General features: G+C 32.3%; 2 protein-coding genes across 2 annotated transcripts; one reads left to right on the top strand and one right to left on the bottom strand.

Annotated features, from left to right (window-relative positions):
- Positions 1–12,054: 12,054 nt before the first annotated feature.
- Positions 12,055–15,822, top strand: LOC109021238. Its single transcript, XM_035693402.1, has 4 exons — positions 12,055–12,095; positions 12,681–13,916; positions 14,011–14,992; positions 15,258–15,822. Exons 2-4 carry the CDS (start codon positions 12,693–12,695, stop codon positions 15,518–15,520), a joined length of 2,469 nt encoding a protein of 822 aa, XP_035549295.1. The 5' UTR covers positions 12,055–12,095; positions 12,681–12,692; the 3' UTR covers positions 15,521–15,822.
- A 1,116-nt stretch (positions 15,823–16,938) lies between these two features.
- Positions 16,939–23,771, bottom strand: LOC109007655 (protein DEHYDRATION-INDUCED 19 homolog 3-like). The gene is made up of 5 exons (XM_035693626.1): positions 23,459–23,771; positions 20,608–20,750; positions 19,451–19,528; positions 18,341–18,597; positions 16,939–17,288 (listed from the first exon to the last, which is right to left on the bottom strand). Exons 1-5 carry the CDS (start codon positions 23,532–23,534, stop codon positions 17,180–17,182), a joined length of 663 nt encoding a protein of 220 aa, XP_035549519.1. The 5' UTR covers positions 23,535–23,771; the 3' UTR covers positions 16,939–17,179.
- Between the last annotated feature and the right edge of the window lie 1,343 nt (positions 23,772–25,114).

The following is a 25,114-nucleotide window of genomic DNA, read 5'->3' as shown; positions in this document are numbered from 1 at the left end:
AAAAACTGGTTAGGAATTAGGTTTGTAAGTCCCCTAAAAGATACGGAAATGGGCCCCACAAGAAGAATCCAACTGGCGGGGCCCAAAAGTACCATGCCGGCAATATGTATCAGTCAAGGGCATAAGGCTGCCGGCTCAAGCCCATCTCTTCCCAACATGTGGGCTCCACTTCTCCGGCTAAAGACTTGCAAATACATGTTGATAAAGAGGGCCTGAAAAAAAAATATATGGACGAAAATTAAAAGGATCATGCTACAGCCCCCGCTGGGGCTGTAACATATATTGTATGTGTTTTTTTTTTAAGTTATTTTTTATATAATTTTTTTTAATATTTTTTTAAAAAATAAAATAAATTTAGAATATTATTAAAAATATTTTTTTAATTAAGAAGTAAAAAATAAAATTATTAAAAAATACTTCCTTAATTACGAAGTAAAATAAAAAATCATAAAAAAATATTTTATATTTTACTTCATGATTAAGCAAGTATTATTTAATAATATTATAAATTTTTTTATTTTTTAAAAATATTTAAAATCATTAAATATATCTATATAAAAAAAAAATTAAAAAATACACATGATAAAATACACCAGAGCTCCAGCGGGAGCCCCCAGCGGGAGCTCCAGCATTTTCCAAATTAAAACAAAGCAAAAACTAACGTCAATACTATTTGACTTGTTATTTTAATTGATAATGGATACGATTTTTATTTTTATTTTTATAAATAAAAAATAGTACATTTAAAAAATTAAATTGGATTTTTTTTATTATTTTTTGAAAAATTATATTTACAATCTTAGAAAAATATTCCGCACTTCTTGAAAAAAGTAGTCAAATCTGAAATACATATAAAAAATATACTTTTTTAATGGTAGATTATTATTTTTTTAAAAAAAAATGCACAAGACTTGCACATATTAAGACTGTATATGACATTACTCTTTATTTTCTTCGTTATGATTTTTTATAAACATTCAGACCATAGTTCATACATTATTTGTAAAAATTATATTTAACAAATGAGTTTTACTATTTATTCTAAACTAATTGAGTTATTCTATTTTTATTTTTTTAAAATTAATTGAGTTCTTTTACTCATCATTTATATACCACATATTTAATAAAAGAAAAAAATTATACGTCGTGTGTGGTGTGAAGATGATGAGTAGAATTTTTCTTTAAGAATATAACTTGGAGTGCTAGCTAGTTATTGTAAGACCTGACAAATTCAGCTAGAAAAACATATAGGATTATTAATTTTGTGAATGAATTTCCTAATTAAGCTGATCATGAACTGAGGCATACCCTATAGCTTTGTCTAGGCTACAAGTGAATTGGTGCCATCAGTTCATTTCTAATAATGGATTAGTGGTGTAAGAAAACTATTGTATAATTTTAAAATTTGTAAATTTCGTAATCTCTTTAAAAAAAAAAAAAAAAGGTAGACAAATTTAAGATTTATATATATGAAAAATCTCACTTTTAAATGATGAGTCTCACCATTTTTAAAAAAGAGTACTCAGTACGCGAAATTTATATATTTTAAAACTGTATCTAACATAAGAATGGTAATTTGTAAAGGTATTAATGTTGGTTCCCTTTGAAAGAAATGTAAATGCAAATATTCATTATTTCTTCGACACAATATTTATACTGATCATCTAATACCAAATACAGTTTTAAAGTGTACAAATTCTATACACTATTTTTATTTAAAAAAAGTGAAACTTACTATGAAAATATATATATATTTTTATTTAAATTTCATATTTGTCTCACTTTTTAAAAAGAAATAGGCGAAACTTGCACACTTTTATTAGAGTAGTAGGTACAGATCATTTTTTACACTGAAAATCCGCCATTGTAATGAGATGTTGATAAATGAGATGGATCGTGGAAGGTCAAAAACATGTGCATGACCATGTTAAAGATCATTTTTTGGACTCAAAAGTAATTGAAGCTGATATGTGAGTGTGTTAGTCTTTAGTCTCTAGGGGAAGAATTTAATTAATGTGCTTCAAATGGTATATAATAATCCTGAAATTGATACATAGAGAAATTTGGAGTACAAAGTCTCAACACAAGTCAGTAAATTATTTTGAAGATTGAGACTTCTAATTATAAAGGGGTTGCCCTTTTCCCACCAAATGGCTAGTTTACAAGACCTAGCTAACCACTTTTGGGTTTCTTTTTTTTTTCTCTTAAAGATAATTTAATTAAATCCTTTTTTTTTCAATTATTTAAATCTCTAAAGCTGTCGATCGTGAAATCCACGACATGATATTAACAATACCTAAAGTTTAGGGTTTGGTTTGCACAAAAAATAAGAGAAATAAAGTCAATGCAGAAGGGTCCATCCCAGCAGCACTGTCTGTAGACAATGTCTAAGAGACTAAATCTAATTTAATTGGTCCCAGTCTATATAGGTAGTGTTGTAATAATTTATAAGGTTTGTTTGCCCAATTAAATAACATAAGAATCAAAAGAGAAAACACACACACACACATATATATACAGTTATTCTATATACAGTCGTTAGATACAATCGGCATACAGTCGTCCATACCACGTCAGATTTAAAATGAATTATTCCTCTCTCATCAGCTCGGTCTCTCTCTCTCATCAGCTCGATCTCTCTCTCATCAAGTGTATTCACGTCAGTCACGTTTGCACGCCGTTGTACCAGGTGCTTACAACAAGCGTTTTTCATATATATATATATACTAGATATAATCTAAAAGTGTACAAATCTCGCGCATTTTTTAAAAAAAAAGTGAGGTACAATACCATTAAAAAACTAAGTTTTTTTATATGAATCTTAAATTTATTCACAAATTTCAAAGGGAATGCACGATGCTTGCATACCATAGGATTGCGTATATGAAGGGTGAGTGGGGAAGATCATCTAATCCTATGGGCCAACCACATATGATGAAAGATAAAAGGAAAGTTATTTGGTTTCTCACAACTTTTTGTATCAAAACTTTTGCTCTTTTGATACAAAAAGTTGTACTTCACTTACATTAATATTGCATTCTCATATACTTTGGTCTTTGCTTGTCCAATATTATTTTTATATAAGATATCAGCTTATGAAGCTCAAAGAGGTTATATATGCAAAATATGTGGAGAGCCAAGCAGGTTTTGTATCTCAAATTAAGTTATTGGCTGTGATATCAGAGCGATTCGAGATTTATATATATATATATATATATATATATATATTAGAGATGATTTCAATCAATTTAAAAGTTGAAAAGCTAAAAGACGAGAGAATAATACGATCATTCGAGTTATTTAGTCTATAATTTAGAAGTTATCAGAATTTGGTATCTGTTAATGATATGGATTATGTATTTACCAACTAATCTAACTCTGAATTATGGACTAGAGAAGTTGGATTGAACAATGTGATCACTAAGCTGTCTTAATCTTCCAAGCAAAAACGATAAAGCTTCTACAAACTCTTTATATATTGTGGGAAATGATTTGTCAAATAATTATGTCCAACCCCCTTTAAATTTAGACTAAATCTAACATGAAAGAAGCATGAAATTAGAAAAGTTAAGCCAATGAAATGGGGAGCTTAGTCTTAAAGCTTTGAGATGATGATGTTATTTTAAAGACAAAGATTATATTATAAATATGAAGTGTTAGGCCAGTTTGGATCTCAAATCCATCTCAACTCATTTTATCTAATTATTACAACTTTTCTAAATTTTAACAAAAAATATAATAAATAATTTAATTTTTTTAAATTTCAAAATAATAATATTAAAAAATAATATTCTAACAATATTTTATTCAACTTTTAACTTTCAACTTTCATCTCATCTCAACTCAACTCAACTCAACTCAACTTAACTTAATTTAACATCCAAACGCAGCCTTAAAGAACAATATCTTCATTCCAACAAGCTCCCAATTATCACAAACTATATGCAAAAGATGGTCCCCAAAACAAACATATTATATGATATTTAGCTTATAATAAAGAAGATTGAGTGGCTAGCTAGGCATGCATATGGTGTCATAAACACCACTCCCTGGTCAGTCATTGAAGTGGACAACCCTAGCTAGTTAATTTGAACTTTGAAGTCCCATCTCAATAATACTATTGGGGCAAAAGGGTTTTGATGAGTTGTGCCTACCTAGCCAGAATAAAGCTGATTCCAGCCCCAAAGATATATATACGTAGAGAGAGAGAGAGAGCGCATGCATAAAGCAAATTATTCTTTCAACCTTTCAACTACGATAAATATTCTAGTCAAAAAGTTATTACATAAAAATAATCTCACAAATTGATATAGAATCAGCCCCAAAGATATATATACATAGAGAGAGAGAGAGCGCATGCATAAAACAAATTATTCTTGCAACCTTTCCAATACGATAAATACTTTTATAAATTGGTATGACTTGATGTGATTTGTTAGATTATAAAGTTAATCTAACAAATCACATCAAGCCACATCAATTTATAAGATTATTTTTATATAATATTTTTGTGATTATAACATTATTCTTCTAGTACTAAAGAATACAATGTGCTCTAGATCTGCATGAAGTTTGGCTCTTTACTAAAACTTTCTTTTCCATCAACTAGAGTTGAAGAGGTTAGAACATACTCAGTTTTTTGGGATAAGAGAATTGCACGCTACTATGTCATTCCAATTATACCGTTTATTTTGTCCAACTGTCAAGTAGTGTCGTGTAGTTTATTAAAAAAAATATATATTTAAAATAAAATGATGTCCGAAAAAAAAAAAAAAAAAAAAATTTGAATACTAAATTTTAGATTTCCTCTACTCATTTATGAAAAACACATCACTTTTTACAATATTTTATACATGTAATAATGTTTTAAAAGGATGAGTATTTTTATAAAATAACTTATAAAAATAACATTATTTAAAAAATTTTCTTATTTTAGAATATGTACTGTAAAATATATTATGTAGATATCTTTTGTATTAACCAAAGAGGTCAAATAAGCCGAATAACTGGGTCGGGTAGTAACATTTCTCTTGCCACAAACAAGTCTAATAACATGTCCAAATGTAGATGTCTTGTCCTTTTTAGCAAGCCTAGCGGGACATCCGACAAAAGCATGACTTCATGATTAAGGTGGTAACTTTCATGTTCAAGTTCCAACCAAGATCTTTGCTTTTTTTGCCGGGAGGAATTTAGCTTGCTTTGTTTTGAAAAAATTTCTTATTTTATTTTATTTAATTATTATAATTTTTTTAATTTTTAAAATAAAATAAAATAAATAATTTAATTTTTTTAAATCTTAAAATAAAAATAATATTAAAAAATATATTCTAATAATATTTTATTTAATTTTTTATCTTTAATCTCAACTCATTTTAAAAAACAAACGAATTGGTAATCCCCATTAATATTAACAAGACTCCGGATCCCAATGGTGTGAGAGTCTTGATCCTCTACTTCATTTACATCATTTTGTCAGTTTGAAATCCTGCGGTGCCGCTAGGGATTTCTGAGAAATGATATTTACCGTTTGAATAGCGATGATATCTTTATATATATTTTTTATTATTATTATTTTACTATTTAGCTATTTTTTTCCTTTTATTCTTTTAATCTAGATTAAAAATTTCATAACATGATCTTTTTATATAATTTAAAAGAAAATTAAATTAATCAGCTAACGTAATTATGTAATTTAATTAAAAATAAATTTAATTTTATAAAAATTAACATTCTTTTACACCTTGAGTCAATTTTTATAAAATTAAATTTATTTTTAATTAAATTACATGATTAAGTTGGTTGATTGAATTTATTGTATTTTTTTGTTTTAAATAGATAGATTGAGATCTATATAAAAAAAATTTATTTTTTTTAATAATAATTTCTATTTTTTTCAAATAGAATACACATAAAATACACACTCCAAAACTATACATAACATTACTCGGGATTTATAAGAGAATTCAAATAAGGATATTGTTGATGTCGTGTTTCGCAGCCCGAGCAGTACCACAACAGCCAAACTCTCAAGACCTGCAACCAGGAAGAAGAATGGGCTCTGGTGACGTCTGGGATCACTACGATGCTTAAGCCAGTAGGGGATATTCTAGTGATAAAGGAAGCTAAGTGAGTTAAGTGTAGAATAAGAGTTTAGAGAGCCTTCCCCTGAGAGGGATGACTGTATTTATACCTAGTTTGAACTCAACTGTCGTGGGAGATCGTGGGATGTCAAACCGTGCTAGGGTCAGACCTGCCACCACACTTCTGCCAGGGCAGTATGCCAAGTCGTGGTTATGCCATCCTATAGCACCTTAAGCAGCACGTCGTTGCGTGTTAGGCTCTCTAACACGCTTTGAGTGTGGCGTGTCTCTGGCATGGCTCGCCCACTATCGAACATGTCCAGTCGCTCGTGCTTTGCTACAGTTGCCAGTTATGTGCCCTATTGCAGGGCTTGGTAGCCCATCGATGTCCTAGGCAATCGTTGCCTTATGGTGGGCTCCTTGACCGAGCCGAGTCTGGTGCCAAGGCTTGTCTGTATGGGTAGGCGAGTCGTGGGCTCTGCACACATCTCTTTGAGCTCCTAGCCTGCTTCGGGTTTCCGCACGAGGGGCCTAGGGCCTCTGCGGCTTGATCTCTTTGGATTTGGGCTACTCCCATAGAGGGGACCCCTCAGAGATATGTATATATATATATGTATATGTATAATCAGCATTCATACAAGGGGACCGCTTGTATATAAATGTGTTTGGTGTCACAAATCCGGGTGAAAAGAAAAAGGAGAAATCTGTTTTTTTTTTTTTTTTTTTTATACGGAGAAATTTGTCTTTTAAAAAGTGTACCAATGCATGAGCTTCGTGCACAATAAAAAGAGGATAGGTGGGCCAAATCCTGAAGATCTAAGGTTGAGAATTTAAGAAGTGACACGTATGGCATTTGAACATGAGAAATCATGATAAAGTTTAAGATTGCGTTTAGATGTTGAGTTAAATTGAAATGAATTGAATTTTTTATAAATAATAGAGAGTTGAAATGGTAAAGTGAATTCTGTAGAATCTACTTAAAATGAGTTTATAAGTGTTTGAATATTAAGATAAATTTAAATATATTTATAAGAAGTTAAAAAAAGTTATAAGTCTCGCGTATAAAAAAGTGTTGAATTAAAAAAAATTATAAATTCTATGTGTAAAGAGATTTTAAATTAAGTGATATTTAGTGATCTAAAATTATGTATTTAAATATTAAGTTAAGCATAAATTTAAAGTCAATTCAGATGATATCAGCTCATTCTATGTTCCAAACGAAGCTGTCCTCACACAAGTTTTATATCCTACCTTTAACTATATATACTGAAGATCGAGTTTTCTTTCTTATGCTGAATTTCCTATAATACCACCACTCCCTCGTAGCAGAGTCAAATGAAATCAGTCATGTTTTAGCACGAGCAACCAAACTTCGCAAAGTATATGGAGGTCAATACCGGCTGTCCAGGTCTAATGAGATGAGATAAAAATTTTATAAATAATAATTAGATAATTTTAAAATAATAGTAAAATAATTTGATTTAAGATGTTTTGTTAGATTTTGAGAGATAAGAGAGAAAAAAATATAATAAAATACTATAATGTTAAAATATTAAAAAAGTTGTAATGATTAAGTAATAATTAGATGAAAAAATTGAAGATTTAAAATTGAAAAGTGTTTGTATTTGAGTGACGCTTGGAAAGAAAATTATGAAAAATTTTAAAATGAGATGAGATGAGATTCTATTTTCAAACAAATCCAAAGGCCTCGTTTGGTTACACAGATGAGATGAGATAAAAGTTAAAAATTAAATAAAATATTATTAAAACATAATTTTTGTTTTAAGGTTTAAAAAAATTGAATTATTTATTATATTTTATATTTAAATTTAAAAAAATTATAATAATTATATAAAATAAGATAAAATAATTTAGTTTGTGTAACCAAATCAGCCTCTCAAAGTTGTAATAAACTACAAAGAACATTCACAGGTAAGAAAATTTGTGTCGGCCCATCAAGGAAACAGTTTCTGTTATCACTGGTTGTTGTGGGCTCATATCAGTAGTTAGCACAATCTGCATGCCTCAGCTCAAGGGCAAAGCCCAAGCTGAGTAACATCAATGAGAAAAAGGCCCAATCACAAGTTACTCAAAGCTATCACAAAGCTGAGTAAGTATTTGTGTGTATTTTTTTAACAAAATTTAAAAGAAAAAACACAAACAAATACTTAAAAAAAAAATTAAAAACCCAAATGCACCTATCGGTACCCTTGGGGGGAACAATTTTCGGGCAACTAAGCATTATCCATCACAAAATCCCAACATGGTTAAAAATTTATCCAAGTTTGGTTTGGTAGATAATCTCATCTAATTATTATAATTTTTACAAATTTTTTATATAAAATATAATAAACAATTCAACTTTTTCAAATTCTAAAATAAAAATAATATTCTAACAATATTTTATTCAACTTTCATTGCATCTCATCTCTTCTGTATAACCAAACCAGTATATGCTCTGCTAGTTTGCTTATTGGCTAGTAAATTGGAAAAAAAAGCTATGAAAAATTGGGTATCTAATCAGAAGTTAATTTCATTATCCTCATCCTCCATATACTTAATGAAATATTAGTGGGAGCAACTGTTGAGAACAATAATTTTTGTACACACTACGTGGCATCATCTAAACTACATATATTTTAAATTTAAAATTAGAGAGAGACGATGAGAGAGAGAGAGAGATGATGAGGGATGAGAGAGAGAGTCAAGGAGAGAGAAATAGCTAATGAGAGAGAGAGAGAGACGCTGACGAGAGAGACGATGAAGAGAGAGATGAGAAGCTGTCTGGTGCGTTTTGCACCAAAAAAAAAAAAAATGAAAAGCAGCACATAGTGTATGCAATGTGTGCACAACTACAATAACTGATTTCTAGCACTACTAATACTTAATTAGCTAGTTATTTATTAGAAGGGCCTACCTTTATCATTTCTCTCATCAATATTTATAAAACTACATTCCTTTTCTCTCTCTAAGCAGATAAAGGGGATGAAAAATGCAAAATTTAGAAAGGATAATCCAGTGATTTAATGGATGAAGATTTGAAATGAAATAGAGAGGATTCTTATGAAGAAATTTTAGGAAAAAAATTATTATTTTAAGCTAAAATAATAAGGTATACAACACTGTCAAAGACCTGTAACCTAGTTGACATAACCCCTAGCTTCCAAAATAGAGGTTTGGAGTTCGAAAACCCTCTTTCCCAAATATATATATATATATATATAAAGGTGTACAACGCCCACTTATAAATAATTACACAGATTTATTATTCTTATGAAGAAATTTTAGGAAAAAAATTATTATTTTAAGTTGAAATAATAAAGTGTACAACACTGTCGAAGGCCTGTGACCTAGTTGACATAACCTCCAGTCTCCAAAATAGAGGTTTTGAGTTCGAAACCCCTCTCTCCCAAATATATATATATATATATATATATATATATATATATAAAGGTGTACAGCACCCACTTATAAATAATTACACAGATTTATTATTCTTAATAAGGGTTGCTTTTTTGTCGATTTGTTCATGTCATTTCTTAAGAAAACCAAATCAAAACCCATGTGAGAGAGTCAATCACAAGGGTCTCAAGGAAAATTGCAAAGCACATTGGACTGATTAATAATTCTTGGTGCCAACTTTAGCCCTCCGGAACAATATGAAGGAATCTTCTAATACTAATGCTTTGCTTTATTAATAACATCAATCTTGCATATATGTTAAATATATAAAGAGTTTTATTTAGAATATTATAAATTTTATTAAAATAATACTAGATACAGTTTTAGGGTCTGCAAGTCTAATTCACTCTTTTTGAAAAAAATAGGATTTATCGTGAAAAAGTTGATTTTTTCGTACGAGTTTCAAATTTTTTCAAAATTTTTAAAAGAAGTGCATGAAACTTGCATGATGTATGATTGTATAAATCATTTTTTATATTATTATAATTTTCTTATAAATTAGGACAATATCCATTTGTAAAGAAAAAATCTATTTACTATTTAGTATTTTATAAGCTGGTGTAAATAACAGATCCAATAAAATATTTACATGACATAAATTGATTTATAAAAAGAAAAAAAAAACCTTTTATATGTTTTTTAAGGAAAGAAAATTTCAAGATACCATAATTAAAAAAAAATATATTGATGTCACATCTTCAACCCTACACGTGTCGTTTAGCAATATTCACACTGATATTATTGTATATTTACTTCCTCTTCTAAGTTTAATTACCTTATTTATTTGAAAAAAAATATATTTTAAATTTGATAATATTGTTCTTCATATTACATTTATCATTTCAATGATATTCTCTAATTAGATAAGCAATAGCCATTTAAAATGTGTCGTATAATTGGTGTGATGTAAATAATACAATATTTATATTTTTAAAGAGTATATATTTTTAGATAAATTGTATTTTTCTTCTTGATTTTTATTAATCTCAAACTATAACTTAAAAGTTAAAAATCAAGAATAAAAAAATTACAATACTAAAATTACTAATAATCACAAAATTGATACACATTAGCCGTACTAAGCAATTCCATATGGTGCGATGTGCGTGAGCTGTATGATATCATTACCCAAAACCAAAGCTAGCGTTCAACAGCTCTTGTAAGCGAAGTGGCATTTTCGTCATTCCGTTAAATAGGCAAAACAATTATTTAGACACGACTCTTAACATAGTAACATGAATTGTCATTTTATTGTTTGGCAGTTTCTATGATGCTTTTCCATGTTGTTGGGGTTCAATTTTTTTATTTTTTATTTTATTTTATTTCCATTAATTGGGCTGGCTGATTAAGATAATTTCTCTAATCCACTCTGAAAGAAGATATGCTGTATATTCCACTAAATTGTTTGTTAATTTCTTGATTTTTTTAAAAAAAAATTGAGACACTAAAATAATGTCACGTCATCAAATGAGTATGATATATAGAGAAATGATAGTTACAGTGATGAGTGTACACACATATAGTAATCATTTTGCTTAATAATAAACTTCACTCTTTTTTAAAACGACTGTACGATATTTACTCATTTTGTGACTGTACGTAACATTACTCTAATATATAATATTTTCTCTTGTAGTATTAGTAACTAATTATTAAAATCTTGAGACTTAGGTTGTGTTTGGATGTTGAAGTGAGTTGAGTTGAGTTGAGTTGAGATGATAAAATATTATTAGAATATTATTTTTTAATATTATTATTATTTTAGGATTTAAAAAAGTTGAATTGTTTATTATATTTTGTGTTAGAATTTAAAAAAGTTGTAATGATGAGTTAAAATGAGTTGAGAGGAATTTGATAACCAAACGAGGCCTTAGATTACTTATTGAGGAATTCTATGCATAAATTACTATTCATTCACATATTTTATACCTATAATTTTTTCATAAAATACATAGTGTTTTTTATAAGACGTGGGTGGGGTATGAGGTGGTGAATACTAATTTATGAGAAGATTTTTTCATACTTATTTTTTAAGAAAATGCAGAGCATCATATTTTTAATCTATTTCAATAAGATCTATTTTATTTATAAGTTAGTATATAGAATATATCATTTACATTATTCATATAACACGTACACGATTTGATTTACAAAATTTAAATTTATAAATTAAATTTTGTCACATGAGTAATATGCAGTGTGTGCTGTCTTTTGATTCTTTGAATATAATTACTCTCAGAACAAAAAGTGAATTTATAAGTGAAAACAAAAAGTGTAAGGGCATAATAGTAATTACGAACGCACAACAGATGCAGTTGCGGAGTTGCGTAGGCTATGAATATGTGTTTTATTTATATATTTATTTATTTTTTTTATGGAGAGTTGAGAACGCGTTGGCGATAATAAAGACTAGACGTTGTTGCAGAAATAAACCGTCCCTACGGCTCTGTGTGCGTGGGTATATATATATATATATATATATATATATATATAAGCTGAAATATAAAAATAAAACATTTTCATTGTTTTCCGGTTCTTTCTTCCTCTTCCCAGGTACTAAAGTCCCTTCCTCCCTCTCTCTATGCGATGAATTTATAATTTTCAAAGAATATATTATATATATATGAATTCTATATTTTTTCCTGTTTCTTTCTGACTTTCAGATTTCGAAATTCTTTGAAATATTGCTTTATAAATTTTCTGGTGTAAATTGTAGATTTCTGTCTCAAAATCTATAGCTGGTTTTTTTTTTTTGAACTTGTATGAAAAACTGGAATTCAAGTAAAATGTTATTCGTCCAACGGATGATTTTTGTAACTATTTCTTCCATTAGTTTTTTTGGTTTAATTCTAACGTGTTTTTAATAAGTTATAGAGCAAGTCTGGGATTTGTTTTTTGTTTCTTGGCTCTTTGTGTTTTTATTTCTTTGCTGAAACAGATCGATAATAAGAAATTTTTGCCACCACATTTGAATGGTATACCGTAAGCTAGAAACGGAAAAAATTAAAGTCAGAGAATCTTTTTGTTGATTTCTATATGCGACTCGATTTGATATCGATTGGTGGAATTCATGAATCTTGATAATGTTTGTCTGATTGGATTTAAGTAATTGGGGTTTTGCAAATTTATGTTTTTTAGGCGCAAGAACAGATGGTGAGGGGAGGGAAGGTTGGTTGCAAGAGAAAGTTCAACAGAAGGGTTCGGTCCAAAGATAAGGGTTCAGATGATTCGGATGAGGACTATGTGGTTTCAGATGAAGAAAATGAGGTATCAGATGGTTGGGAAGAGGATTGTTGCTCTTCTGTAGATGGGTATGCATCAGAAGAGAGTTTTGGTAGTTTTGTTGAGGAGGAGGAGGAGGAGGAGGAAGAAGAAGAAGAAGAAGAGGAGGAGAGGAAGGTTGTCAGATCAAAGGTTAGATCAAAAGTGCAAAAGAGTATTTCAGGTCAGCAGAAAGTTGGGGCAAAAATGGTGAGAAAAAGGAGAAGAGTTATGTATGATGATGAAGAAGAAGATGCGGATGAGGATTATGAGGTTGATGACGAAGAGGATGATGAGGAATATATGCTGGATGAAGAAGATGAATCAGTGGGGAGAAAGAGGAGAGCTGATATGAAAGTGCGCAAGCGAGGTTCACGGAAAAAGACTTCGGTAAGGGGTCAGAAAAGGAAGAGGAAATCTAAAGTTACAAAGAAGTCTTTGAAAAAGAAAAGAAGAAAGAATATTGGGTCAAGAAGGAAAGTGCAATATGATGATGACGAGGATGGTGGTAGTGAGTTTGTTAATAACAGATCGATTGCAACAAAAAAGAGCAAGAAAAAACCAGGTCCCAAAAAGAGGAGGTATGTTGCACCTTTAGATTCAGATTATCTGTCTTCTGGATCATCTGATCATGACTTCACCCTTTCTGGGGAAGATAAGCATACCATTTCTGAAGAAGAGAGACAGCAAGTGAGAGAAGCCAGAGAACTTTGTGGAAATTTACGAGGTAGTTTGAGGCGTTTGTCTTTTCCAAGCAGAAATCAGGAGGTTGGAGATTTTCATCAGCAAAGACAACCTCAGGTAGGGAAGGGTAAGGACAAGTTAGAGGAACCTTTGGGAAAGAAGGGTAAGGAGAAGGTGGAGGAAGTGAGGACTGAGGTGGGAAAGCAGCTATGTGGAATTTGCCTGTCTGAAGAAGATAAAAGAAGAGTAAGGGGAACATTGGACTGTTGCTCTCACTATTTTTGTTTTGCTTGCATCATGGTGTGGGCAAAAGTGGAATCTCGTTGCCCTTTATGCAAGCAGAGGTTCAAGACAATTAGTAAGCCTGCCAAGTCGACCGTAGGAATTGATTTGAGAGAAGTGTTGATTGAAGTCCCTGAGCGCGATCAGGTATCTTATAGTTTTCCTCTTGCTGTTTTTGTACCTTATGATTTTGCATTTCTAGTTATTTTCTTTTCTGAATTGGGTTCACTGCTTTATACAGGTTTATCAACCCTCTGAGGAAGAACTCAGGAGTTACCTTGATCCATATGAGAATGTGTTTTGTACAGAATGTCATGAAGGTGGGGATGATGGTCTCATGTTGCTGTGTGATATCTGTGATTCACCTGCGCACACTTATTGTGTTGGACTTGGGCGGGAAGTTCCTGAAGGTAATTGGTATTGTGATGGTTGTAGACCCGTTGCACTGGCATCACCCAGTTCCCGAGTGCAAGATCATTTGCCAGATCAAAGGGCTAGAAGCAACAGCTTATCTAATAGACCACCGCATTCCGTAAATGTTAGGGAAAGCTTAGACCTCAATTCAATGTCCTCGCCTTGTACACCATTTGCCCAAGGATTTGGCAATCTTTCATCTCCCAGATTTCCTGTTGGAGATTCTCTGGCAGCTTCTCCAGCATCCGGAGCAGGGGCACCAACTCTATCAGGAAGACGTTGGATACATCGTCACATTCAACAACTCCTTTCCCTCAATAGAATGAATTCTATGGCTGGTAGAACTGCTGGGACTGTAGCTGCTAATTCAAGTAGTAATTTTTTAAATTCTCGAAGTAATCTGGATCGAGACGGAGATACTTCAACTCAGCAAACAAGGACGCAAGAAATGGAGACAGCATATCATGCATTCTTTGAGGATAGATTACAGGACAATCCCTCTCCATCATTTCAGAACAGGGATTTACATTCATCGGCAATAAGCTTTTTGAGAAGGCAAGCAGCACAGGACCAGACTACTACAACTACCGACAGTTCTTTGAACGGGACATTATGTCCTGAACCTCTAGGAATGAACATAACGGGTTATGAGGAATTCCATCAATGCAGTAGATCATCGAGTATTGGGTATAATGGTAGTGTGCCACCTTATACAGACAGAGAGGGGATTGAGTTTCATGTGGCGAAGGAACAATTGCAATCTACAGTTAAAAAACATTTGAAGAACTTGGCCCGAGATATTGATTTAGGTATGCAAAGTTTTACATTCTTATATCAACATTGTGTAGTCTATAAATGTTTTACACAAGAATTGTATAGTCTGCGAGTAAAACAAACATACTCAATTCGATTATGAAATCTTTGCTTCAGAAACACTGAAACAACTCATCCATGTTCAACATAAGAATGTCGTCTGTTACGCTCCTCACAAAGCATTATATTTTGATATGTTGATCTCTTATTATCTACTATGTACGTGCAAAAGCTCAAATTGCACTTGTTCATTTGATTCAGGTAACAGTACTTTCAAGGACATAGCAAGGAGTTCCACACACACCATATTAGCTGCATGTGGCCTCGAGCATAGGAGGAATGAGGCTTATTTCCCTGTTCCCCAACCATCAGTTTGTTCCCACATAGAATTAATGGCGGGTGGACAGACTAGTCTGATGAAAGGTTGCTGCTCTTCTTGCTTTGATTCTTTTGTAGGGGATGTAGTGAAGAGGGTCATGGACACAAGAATGCCATCATCATCATGGTTGAGTCTAGGCCTTTAGGGATTTGATGCAGCCGGCACGGCATGGGGCAAACCATTTTTTGCTAATGCTAGGAGTTAGAGAAGGATCTGTGGTTAAGGTGTCTATAGTGATGATTCGCTGACATTGGACATTAAAGAAATCCATTCTCATTGGATCATTTTACTGTTAATTTTTTTAACTATTCTTAATGAACATAAAATTACTCGATGCATTGGTAGAGGCACTAATTATTTTTTTCAAGGGGACACCAAAATGGGTGCGACCTTTAAATAATTGGTTGTATTGTTGGCAATCTTGAATGAATGCTTGTGTTTTTGGCACTCTGGCTTGATAATCTTGTTGGATTAATTTCATTGGAAGGTAGTTCTGTTAGCCAGATAAGTTAGCAGAACTTATGATTCTTTATCCTTTTTGTTAGCATGAATTACCTGAAGTGTGAAATGATAAACAAACTTGTGAAATTATAAACACAAAATAACCCAAATAAATTAGGAAATTACCTAAAAAAAAAGATATTGTTGCAACGCCTGTCTTAAAAAAAAAAAAACACTTTAGGGGTTATTTGGATAAAAGAAATCTCTCAACTCATCTCATCTAATTATTACAATTTTCCAACTCTCACACAATAAATAATTTAACTTTTTTCAAATAACAGAACAAAAATAATATTAAAAAATAATATTTTAACAATATTTTATTTAATTTTTATCCCATTTCAACTCACTATCAAACAAAACACAACTGCTAACACGCTTGCCACCATAGAACTGTAGGTAATTTTCCAAAGTTCTCAACACGATTATCTGAGTTATATAGCATCATCCATTAATCATTATGGCCTGATAGTGAAATGAGATAAGATAGTCTTAGATAAATTAAATAAAATATTATTTTTTAATATTATTATTATTTTAAAATTTAAAAAAATTAAATTGTTTATTATATTTTGTATGAGAATTTGAAAAATATGTAATGATGAAATAAGTTAAAAGTATTTTTATATCCAAACGAGGTCTATATTTTTTTAAAAAAATAAAAATCTCAAAGAGTTGTTGAATATAGATAACTGCACCGGTATTTTGATACCCATATACGATACCAATTCCTCCACACAGCCATGGCTCCCACCATACCCATGTTCTACAATACAACACAGACAGCACCTTTCCATTTGTTTTACCATGGGTCTCAGAAATCATCACTTGCACGGGATTCTAAAGCTCAAGCTTCGCGTCAACGGGGAAGAGAATGGACCTTTCATTTTTCTTTTATCTCAACCTACGCAAGGCATCGGAATATTCCCCCTTAACCTCTCCTTTATATGGCCACAAATGATCAATTTTAGACATCCACCATAAAAAAAAGTCTGAGGCTGCACAGCCCAAAGTCAGATATGTGGGTTCTACTGCTTAATTAAACGTAAAACAATGAGAAAATAAAATAGAGATAACTTAATTTTTTTTCTTTTTAATTTATGACCTGACATTAAAAGATGATATAGAAGTACGTTCAGGCCTAGCAACTAAAGTTCACATGCGACGTAAATTACACTCATTCCTAACACCTTATTCCACACTCTCTCTGTTTAGTACATTGACAGATACACTAAATACAAACCATACATTGCAGGGCTTTTGATTGTAAGTTTGAAGACTAATAAGCCAGCCATTCTGATCTTCATAAATTGTCATCAAGAATGGTGGACAGCAACAGCCCATGAACAAAATGACATCTTTTTGCCTTCTCTTCCTGATCCTTGATAGAGAGCGGAGATGACTGGACATTTCTGCAACCCAAAAAAAAAAAAAAAACAAAGTATCAGATATTGCCAGAAGAACAATTCAGTCAGACAAACATGGAAATGATTCAACATATATATATATATTTTTATAAATAAAAAATAAGATAATTATTGTATGATTCATTGGGTTTTTTTTTTGAGTGGAGGGGGATTTTGAACTCCAGACCTCCTTTTTGGAGGCTGGGGTTATGCCCATCAGGCCATAGGCCTTTGGCATGATTCAACATATATATTTACGTATATTGTAGAATACTTAAGTGATGGAGCAGCAACGTTAAGGGTCATAGAAAGGAAATTATATAAAGTAGGATAAATTGGCAGAATCAAAAGAAGGGTAGAATCATTGTCTTTGTAGCATGCCTTAGGTTTCTGACCAAAAATTCGAACTTGCGTTCATGCATAGAAGGATAATTAATGTGCACAGCACTTGAATACCATGTTGTGTAGGATGACCTAAATTCTATGAATGCTTTTGCAGCATAAAATAACCAGTCACATTTCTACTGGGAACAATTTTCATGTTACACAAATTACATTCGTTTGGATGAAGCAAAATTCTGAATTTGTCGTTCGCTAGAGACAAATTATTGAGGGCACATATGCATGTGTTTCAGTACCAATAAACTTTATCAAGCAGCCTACATTTCATTTTAAAGGTTGGGTGAAGCTTTAAAGTTTAAAACTCTCACATCTACCACATAAAATAAGGTCACTGCATTTTTCCAATCAAACGTAAATACATAGAACCTGTTTTATGATTCCCTCAGAAACCCTTCTATCGGAACAATTATGGGACTTTTGCATGACTTAAAGGATACAAATTTTGTGTGCATGTGCGTGTATGTATGTGTATGCATGCCTATATATAGACCTTTCATTTAGAATAGTAACCTTTGTGGATGGTCTGTCACCATTAATACCACAAAAAGTTTCATAGCCATAGTGAGATAAAATCAACATTGTCACAGATCCTAATGCATCGATGAAAATGACTTAATAAGAGGGAGAGGAAAAAAAGTTGAAATGCAATTCCGTACCTCTTTGATTCTTTCTCCCCAGAGCTTCTCTTGACCGAAACTGTTTCAGTTGGAAACTGAGATTGAACACTAACAAAATCATCACCCATGGGCAAAATAAATGATGACAACAATGGATCTGGTGCTGCATTGGATGAGGGGACTATACAGGAAGAACCCCCAAAAAGGGACTGGAAGTTTCCTTCTCGAAGTTCTTTCCTCAAGAGTGATAGTGTAGAATGAGAACCACTTTTACGTGATTTCCTCTTGCGCTGCATGTAAACAACTCGTTAAGGAATTTAGAGCATTAACTCAAATCCTCCTGATAATAAGTTTGATCAAAACTGGTGGTAACCAGATACAATGTTAGGAAATAGGTGAGAGAAAGAGAAAACCAAAAACCACCAGAATGACTTGTATTATGGAGCATATTTGTGGAGTTGACGACCAGGAAGGAAGATAATTTAAGCATAATTCCAAAAGAAGGCTAATCCACATGACTTTTATTTTTATTTTTTGATAAGTAAATGATTGTATTAAAGAATAGGCATAGCCCAAAGTACACAAGATGGTATACAAAGAGAAAACACCTATCTAGGAAGAAGAAGAGGAAACAAGAAATTCAGCCAAGTTTAAGCCATTAAAGTCTATAGCTATGGACCATACAAATAACATCCTAACAAAAAAAGATCTAAGATCCTCAAAAGATCTCTCCTTGTCTTCGAACGTCCTGTTAATCCACATGACTTACTATACATTTTATTGTTGACTAACTATACTTCGGTCACTACAATGTTTTCCCCATTTTGGTGGTTCAGAAACAGCAATAGTGAAAACGGAAAACTCAGTGGAGAAATAAGTGCAGCAATGTGGGAAGGGATAGATGAAACAAAATCAATTCTTTTGATCTTTCCAGCACCTCCAGACAAAGTGCTGGAAAAGAAAATTGGCGCCATAAATCATTAGAGAACCATTTCAGCGTCAACTATTCTTTTCAGAAGCCACTTTATTTCTAAACTCATATTGAAGAAGTTAACTTCCAATGAAGCACAAAAATGATTCAAGAACAACGCCTGAATGGATTCCATAGAAAAGTTGTAAGAGATTAAACTCAAAAATAAAAAAGGATATCTTGAATATATTTCCATGATGTAGGGTTATGTGAGCAACCATGTCAACCCCCACCCTCATTGCACAAACTGGACATACCTGCAGATAAACAGTCCCCGCAGTTAGCAAAACTAGGGTTCAATTAGCACCCTCCTTCTAGGGAACAGAAAAGATTTGTAATATTTTATTCGTCACATATCAAACAAAAAACTCTTACCAAAGGTTGCATGTACCAAGAGCCAAAGCAATTTAGGCTTTCAATCTCAGCCAAAGCATTTTTTTTATTAGTACATCTCAGCCAAAGCAATCAAGGCTTACAAACTCTTACATCAATATTTTTTATGTCCACCGATGGATTAACGATTGATTAGTTTATCAAATGGATTCCCTTAATCAGCATATCAAGAATTCTTTTTTTGACAACTTTGGCTCAAGGCTAGAGAAAGATATTGGGAGTAATCACTCTGGTTTGCTCAGATCCTGCTCTTCATTGAGTTGGATTTTCCGATAAGCAAGAAACATTTTATTAAGACAGAAAAGCAGGTGTCACCCCAATACATAGGACGAATACAAGAACCACCTAACTAAAAGCCTTGAAAAGGAGAAATAGAAGAAACTACACAGGCTTTGCATAATCTTCAAAGCTACGCACATAACTCTCTAATACCATGAAGAGCAGTAAAAAGCAAAGAGCTGCTATCTAATATCGTGAGAGGAAATCTCTGAGACAGCCTAACTCTTTTTTTGATAGTGCCATTCATTTTCGATGCTGGCACTAGATGAGAGGAAATCACTGAGAGCCTAATTCTCTACCTGCTTATATCCCAAATACTTAGGATCAATTAGATGAATCAATACTCATGCAGAGAAACTCCACAGTTGGAATTTAAGGCTCTTAACATTAGTTATGCTGTTGACTAGCTAGCACAGGAGAGAAAATTACAAATATCAAATAGCTTTCTGCTAATGATGCAGACATTAAACAAAAAATTTTGAGAATATAGATATCCCAAAAGTTTCTTACTCGCTCGTAAGATTTTTTTTTGGATAAGTAAAAGTAAAGTTTTATTGATATAAAAGGCATCGCCCAAGTACACCAGTATAATGAACATGCCTAATTACACTCATAAGATTTAACATATGCAGAATATTATTAACATATATGAAAGGAGAAATACCCCATTCTTTGCCTCCAGAGGATGCTCTTCATCAATGTGGCAGCACAATCCGACTATATCAAAGTACTCTGAGCAGAATGGACATGGAAACTCCTCCCTTATATCATCATCCCCATCAATTTCTTCAAATCCCATGAACATATCTGCATTTGGTCAGTGTGAAAACTAAGTCAGTGTGAAAACTAAGTAAAACAAAATTGGGGGGAAAACAAGAAGTTCATGCCTCGTATCACAAGCTCATTCAAACAAAGCTAACTAGTGGGACTTTCAAAGTTTACATTCTTATATTTCATCAGTAGTCCCGACCAGGATTGGGATATGATCTTTTCCAGAAATGCGCAGGATTGGGAAGTTGAGGAGATTGCAGGTTTTTTCAGCTTGCTTTATTCCAAGAGGATAGGAGGAAATGGGAGAGATAAAATGCTGTGGAAACACTCGGGGAGTAAAAATTTTTCTGTTAAATCTTTCTATAAGGTGCTGACAGATCATCAGCCCATTGTGTTTCCATGGAATTGGAGAGCTCCTGTGCCATCCAAAGTTGCATTTTTTACTTGGACTGCAGCTTTAGGAAAGATTTTGACGGCTGACAATTTAAGGAAACGTGGGATGATTGTAATGGAGTGTTGTTACATGTGTAAGCACAATGGTGAATCGATTGAACATCTTTTTCTGCATTGCGAGGTGGCAAGAGAGTTATGGGCTGGGTATATTTAGTTGAGTTGGTTTGACTTGGGTTATGCCCAAGAGTGTGGTGGAACTCCTAGCATGTTGGAATAGCATCATCATAGCTCTCAACTGGCAGCGACGTGGAGAATGGTTCCTTTGTGCTTATTGTGGTGTATATGGATGGAAAGAAATGAGAGGTGCTTCAACAACAAGGAGAGAGCTGTGGAGGAAATATGGAACTTCTTGTATTTTCTTTGGCTCAATGGTTTTCTGCTATAGTTTTAAAGGGAGGGAATATTCATGAGTTTTTGTTTTCTTTTCAGCTTTCTAGAATATAATTAGGTGTCTCTTTTGTTTACTTCCTGTGTACATGGGCTTAGCCTAGTTTCATTCAATCAATAAAGTTTCTTACTTATAAAAAAAAAAAAAAAAAGAGGGTAGTCCCAACCAAATGGAGCACAAAATGAAGGTTTTGTGCATAAAGTCCAACTCTTGGAGCTATCAAGACTCACACAGTATTATCAAGCAATTAAACAAAATATATTTACAGAAAAGGCAACCTCAATACTATGTTCCTTTGGGCAGATTCTATAGATTTTAATGAGCTGAGTTTCCATGATTTTCTCGTCTCTTTTTCCATTTCCAGTTAGACATTCCATTTGTTGACTTGGGCTATGCCTTTCTGTGTTTTTAAATAAAATCTTCAATTACTTATAAAGAAAAAGGCAACTTCAAAGCCAAATAGTGGTACCAAGTTCAATTCCCCTTGAATTACCCAAAGTGCACTTGCGGGAAACTCCTTGTCAAGGGCCTATGCACCCCTGGGATTAGTCGGGACGCTGTTCCCGGACACCAGGTGCCAATCCAAAAAGAAAAAAGAAAAAAATAGTGGTATCAACTTCAATGAAAATTAATTTAATGACTCTAATTAATCATAAAATTGAAAACCCAAGTCCCGTATACTTGGGCTCCTGCCTATTCTTATGATCAATAAAATTTTGTTTACCAATCAAGAAAAACAGTGAAGGGAAAAGTAGGTATTAACAACACCTATGCTTGTTAGTTTAGGGATACAAGAAATTCGTGAAAGTTCATGCCACTAAATCAATTAAAAATGACCAATGGAGTAAAGTATTGAAGTTCTTGGCTGCTCTCAATCTTCGAAGCTTCTTTCGTTCCTCTCCTTCCAAATACACCACCAAAGGCATATTGGGACCATCTTCAATATCGCTGCAACCTAAAGTTGCCTTGAAGGCCTCTCCAAGAAGCTAGAAGTTCGATCACCCTTCTCAGAGTCACTCAAGTTAATCCCACCCTTCACTTTTTCTTTTTTTATAAGTAAGATTTTATTGAAACAAGTAAATAGGCTAATCCCAAGTACACAGGAAGTATACCAAAGCGAAAACCTAATTACAAGTTAGGAGCTAGACGATGCAAGAAAATGGTGAACACCAGTTCCATTATTTTCCCTTCACTTTCAAGATACCAACACACACGCACACTTGCAAAATTGTAGAGATGCTCAGGCCAAGTAATTACACCAAATGCTCAAGAGCAATAAAAAAATCAGAAACTATTTCATCAGTTCCTAGGAATCTTAAAAGAAAAAACTCAAAAATTAGAAAACTCTTCAGACAAAACAATCACTCCAACAAGTGAAGCTTTCATCAATTTCCATGTCCATACAACAAGCAATTTAAGCTCCACGACTCCAGTCACCAAAATTTCCCTCATTTCACAGCAACGAAAAAATAAACAACAAAAGGAAGTGAGTCATTCGGGCCAAATAATCATACCAGTATCGCTTTAAAACTCAATATTTTCCATTTATCGAAAGGAAATACTAATTCTAATAATAATAGTCATCGTCATCATATCTACCCTACAGTCACCAGAATTCTCCCCCGTTTTTTTGGCTACCAGAAAACCCATACACTGTTATTCAGGCTACATAATCACATAAACGACGCTAAAAGATCTTTTTCCAGTTTCACATAGAAATAACCACGAACTCAAGGTCCAACCATTTCCACCACCAGAAATTTCCCTCATTTTCCCACCACAAATAGAAAAAGCAGTATTCAGGCTATATAACCGCATCAACCTTATCGAACGTAGACCCTCCCCAATCCCCACATCTACAACAACCAAGAACAAGAACAGGAAAAAGGCCAATCGAGCTCACCGGATCGGGATTGAAGAGCGGACTGGTAACGCTTCGAAGCCGAAGAGAGACGAGCGCTCCAGGAATCACCGTCCATAGCTTAACCTCCAACACCTCTTCTGACTCCTCTCGCTCAAATCGATTCCAACAGATGCCCCCCACCCACCCTTATCCGTGGCTCGAACAGAATCCTACCTCCTCTCGGATTCAGACCCAATTCGCTTGAGATGGGGGGACAGATAAGAATCGGGTAGGGTTTGAGCTCAGAGAGAGTGTGTGAGCGAGAGATTCAATGAAATTTCACGATGGAGGAAGAGACGATCAAATTTCCAGAGTCATTTAATATTTATGCACTCTTGGTCTTGTTTTTTTTTTTTTTTTAAAGATTTATTAAATCTATTTATATCTTACTTTTTAGGCATGTGGAAGTTTAATTATGCTAAAAAATAATTTGTATTTTAATTTTTTTTAAAATTATAATAGATTTCACTATAAATAATGTGTTAACACATCGTCTTATGTGTAGCAAAATCTTTTAAAAATATTAGTATATATAGGAATATTGGACAAATTAATTTACACACTTATGCGATTAAATATAATATATCATATTTACGATTTGAATAGTAAGTTGAGATGATGTGAGTTGAGATGAAAATTGAATAAAATTTTATTTTTTAATATTATTATTATTATTATTTGAAATAATTAAATTATTTATTATATATTATATAAGAATATGAAAAAGTTATAATCATGAGATGAAATGAAAGTGAAATTGACTTTTTTGTATCCAAATGAAGACTACATTTTTCTCTTAAATTTGTTTCTTCTTCTGCAAAATGGAAGCGATTTTTTAATTTTATTTTTACTCAATGTCTCCAAATGGATCAATGTTTAGTGAAATTTTGTGTCTGCAAATTGGAGCAGGATTTTGTAATAAACTTGTTTGGAATGGGAAATTTCAAGAATTTAGACAATAAACTTAAAGGGATTTTTATGCTTCCTAAATGTCAATAAACTTGTTTATTTTACTTTGTACCAATACATGGCTCAAAATGAGAACATATATATATATATATATGATTTGGTTTTGTGAAATTATATGTAAATAGTAAATCAAACGTTATATTTGTGACTCTTGATATCAAAAGTTGAGAGTTTGGGAATTTTAAAAAAAGAAATACTTTAACCATATAAAGAGATTACAAAAGTAAATCTACAAGTTAACGTATTACTTTGGATGTAATACATAAGCTTATAAAATTATTTTTATATTACATAAAATAGATGTAACAGATCATATGAAATCATGTTAAAGATTATTTTTATATGAAAAAATCTTCTTGTAAGCGATTTTACTCATCAAACTGTGCACTAATATTAAATTTATGGCTTCTGTTTAATGAAATAGTGTGAATTGAAGATGAAAATTATTTTTATGAGATAAATGATCTTTTTCTTCTCTTAAAATTTTTTTTCTTATATTTATTTTTAATAAAAAAAATTATGTAATTTTGGTACGCGTTTTGACGCATCATCCAAGAGACAAATTATTTTCCGGAAAAGTAAAGCAAAAACAAAATTCTTCCTTTCATTTATAATGAAGTCAAAAGAAGTGTACAAAAAAAATGAATGAATCAAATAACAAATCTCTTCACCTTTAAAAGAATATTA

The sequence above is a fragment of the Juglans regia genome, chromosome 8 (genome assembly GCF_001411555.2).
Source record: "Juglans regia cultivar Chandler chromosome 8, Walnut 2.0, whole genome shotgun sequence".
NCBI classification, from domain to species: Eukaryota; Viridiplantae; Streptophyta; class Magnoliopsida; order Fagales; family Juglandaceae; genus Juglans; species Juglans regia.
The sequence above is the reverse complement of the archived record's forward strand: the minus strand, read 5'-3'. Positions and strand labels throughout refer to the sequence as shown.

Coding starts and splice junctions, on each gene's coding strand:
- LOC109007655 (XM_035693626.1), bottom strand. CDS start 23,534: ATGGACGGTGATTCCTGGAGCGCTCGTCTCTCTTCGGCTTCGAAGCGT. Junction 18,598..19,450: donor ATCATGGAAATATATTCAAG/ATATCCTTTTTT, acceptor CGAGTTGTTTAC/ATGCAGCGCAAGAGGAAATC. Junction 17,289..18,340: donor GGGGAGAAAGAATCAAAGAG/GTACGGAATTGC, acceptor TTTGGGTTGCAG/AAATGTCCAGTCATCTCCGC.
- LOC109021238 (XM_035693402.1), top strand. CDS start 12,693: ATGGTGAGGGGAGGGAAGGTTGGTTGCAAGAGAAAGTTCAACAGAAGG. Junction 13,917..14,010: donor AAGTCCCTGAGCGCGATCAG/GTATCTTATAGT, acceptor TGCTTTATACAG/GTTTATCAACCCTCTGAGGA. Junction 14,993..15,257: donor GGCCCGAGATATTGATTTAG/GTATGCAAAGTT, acceptor CATTTGATTCAG/GTAACAGTACTTTCAAGGAC.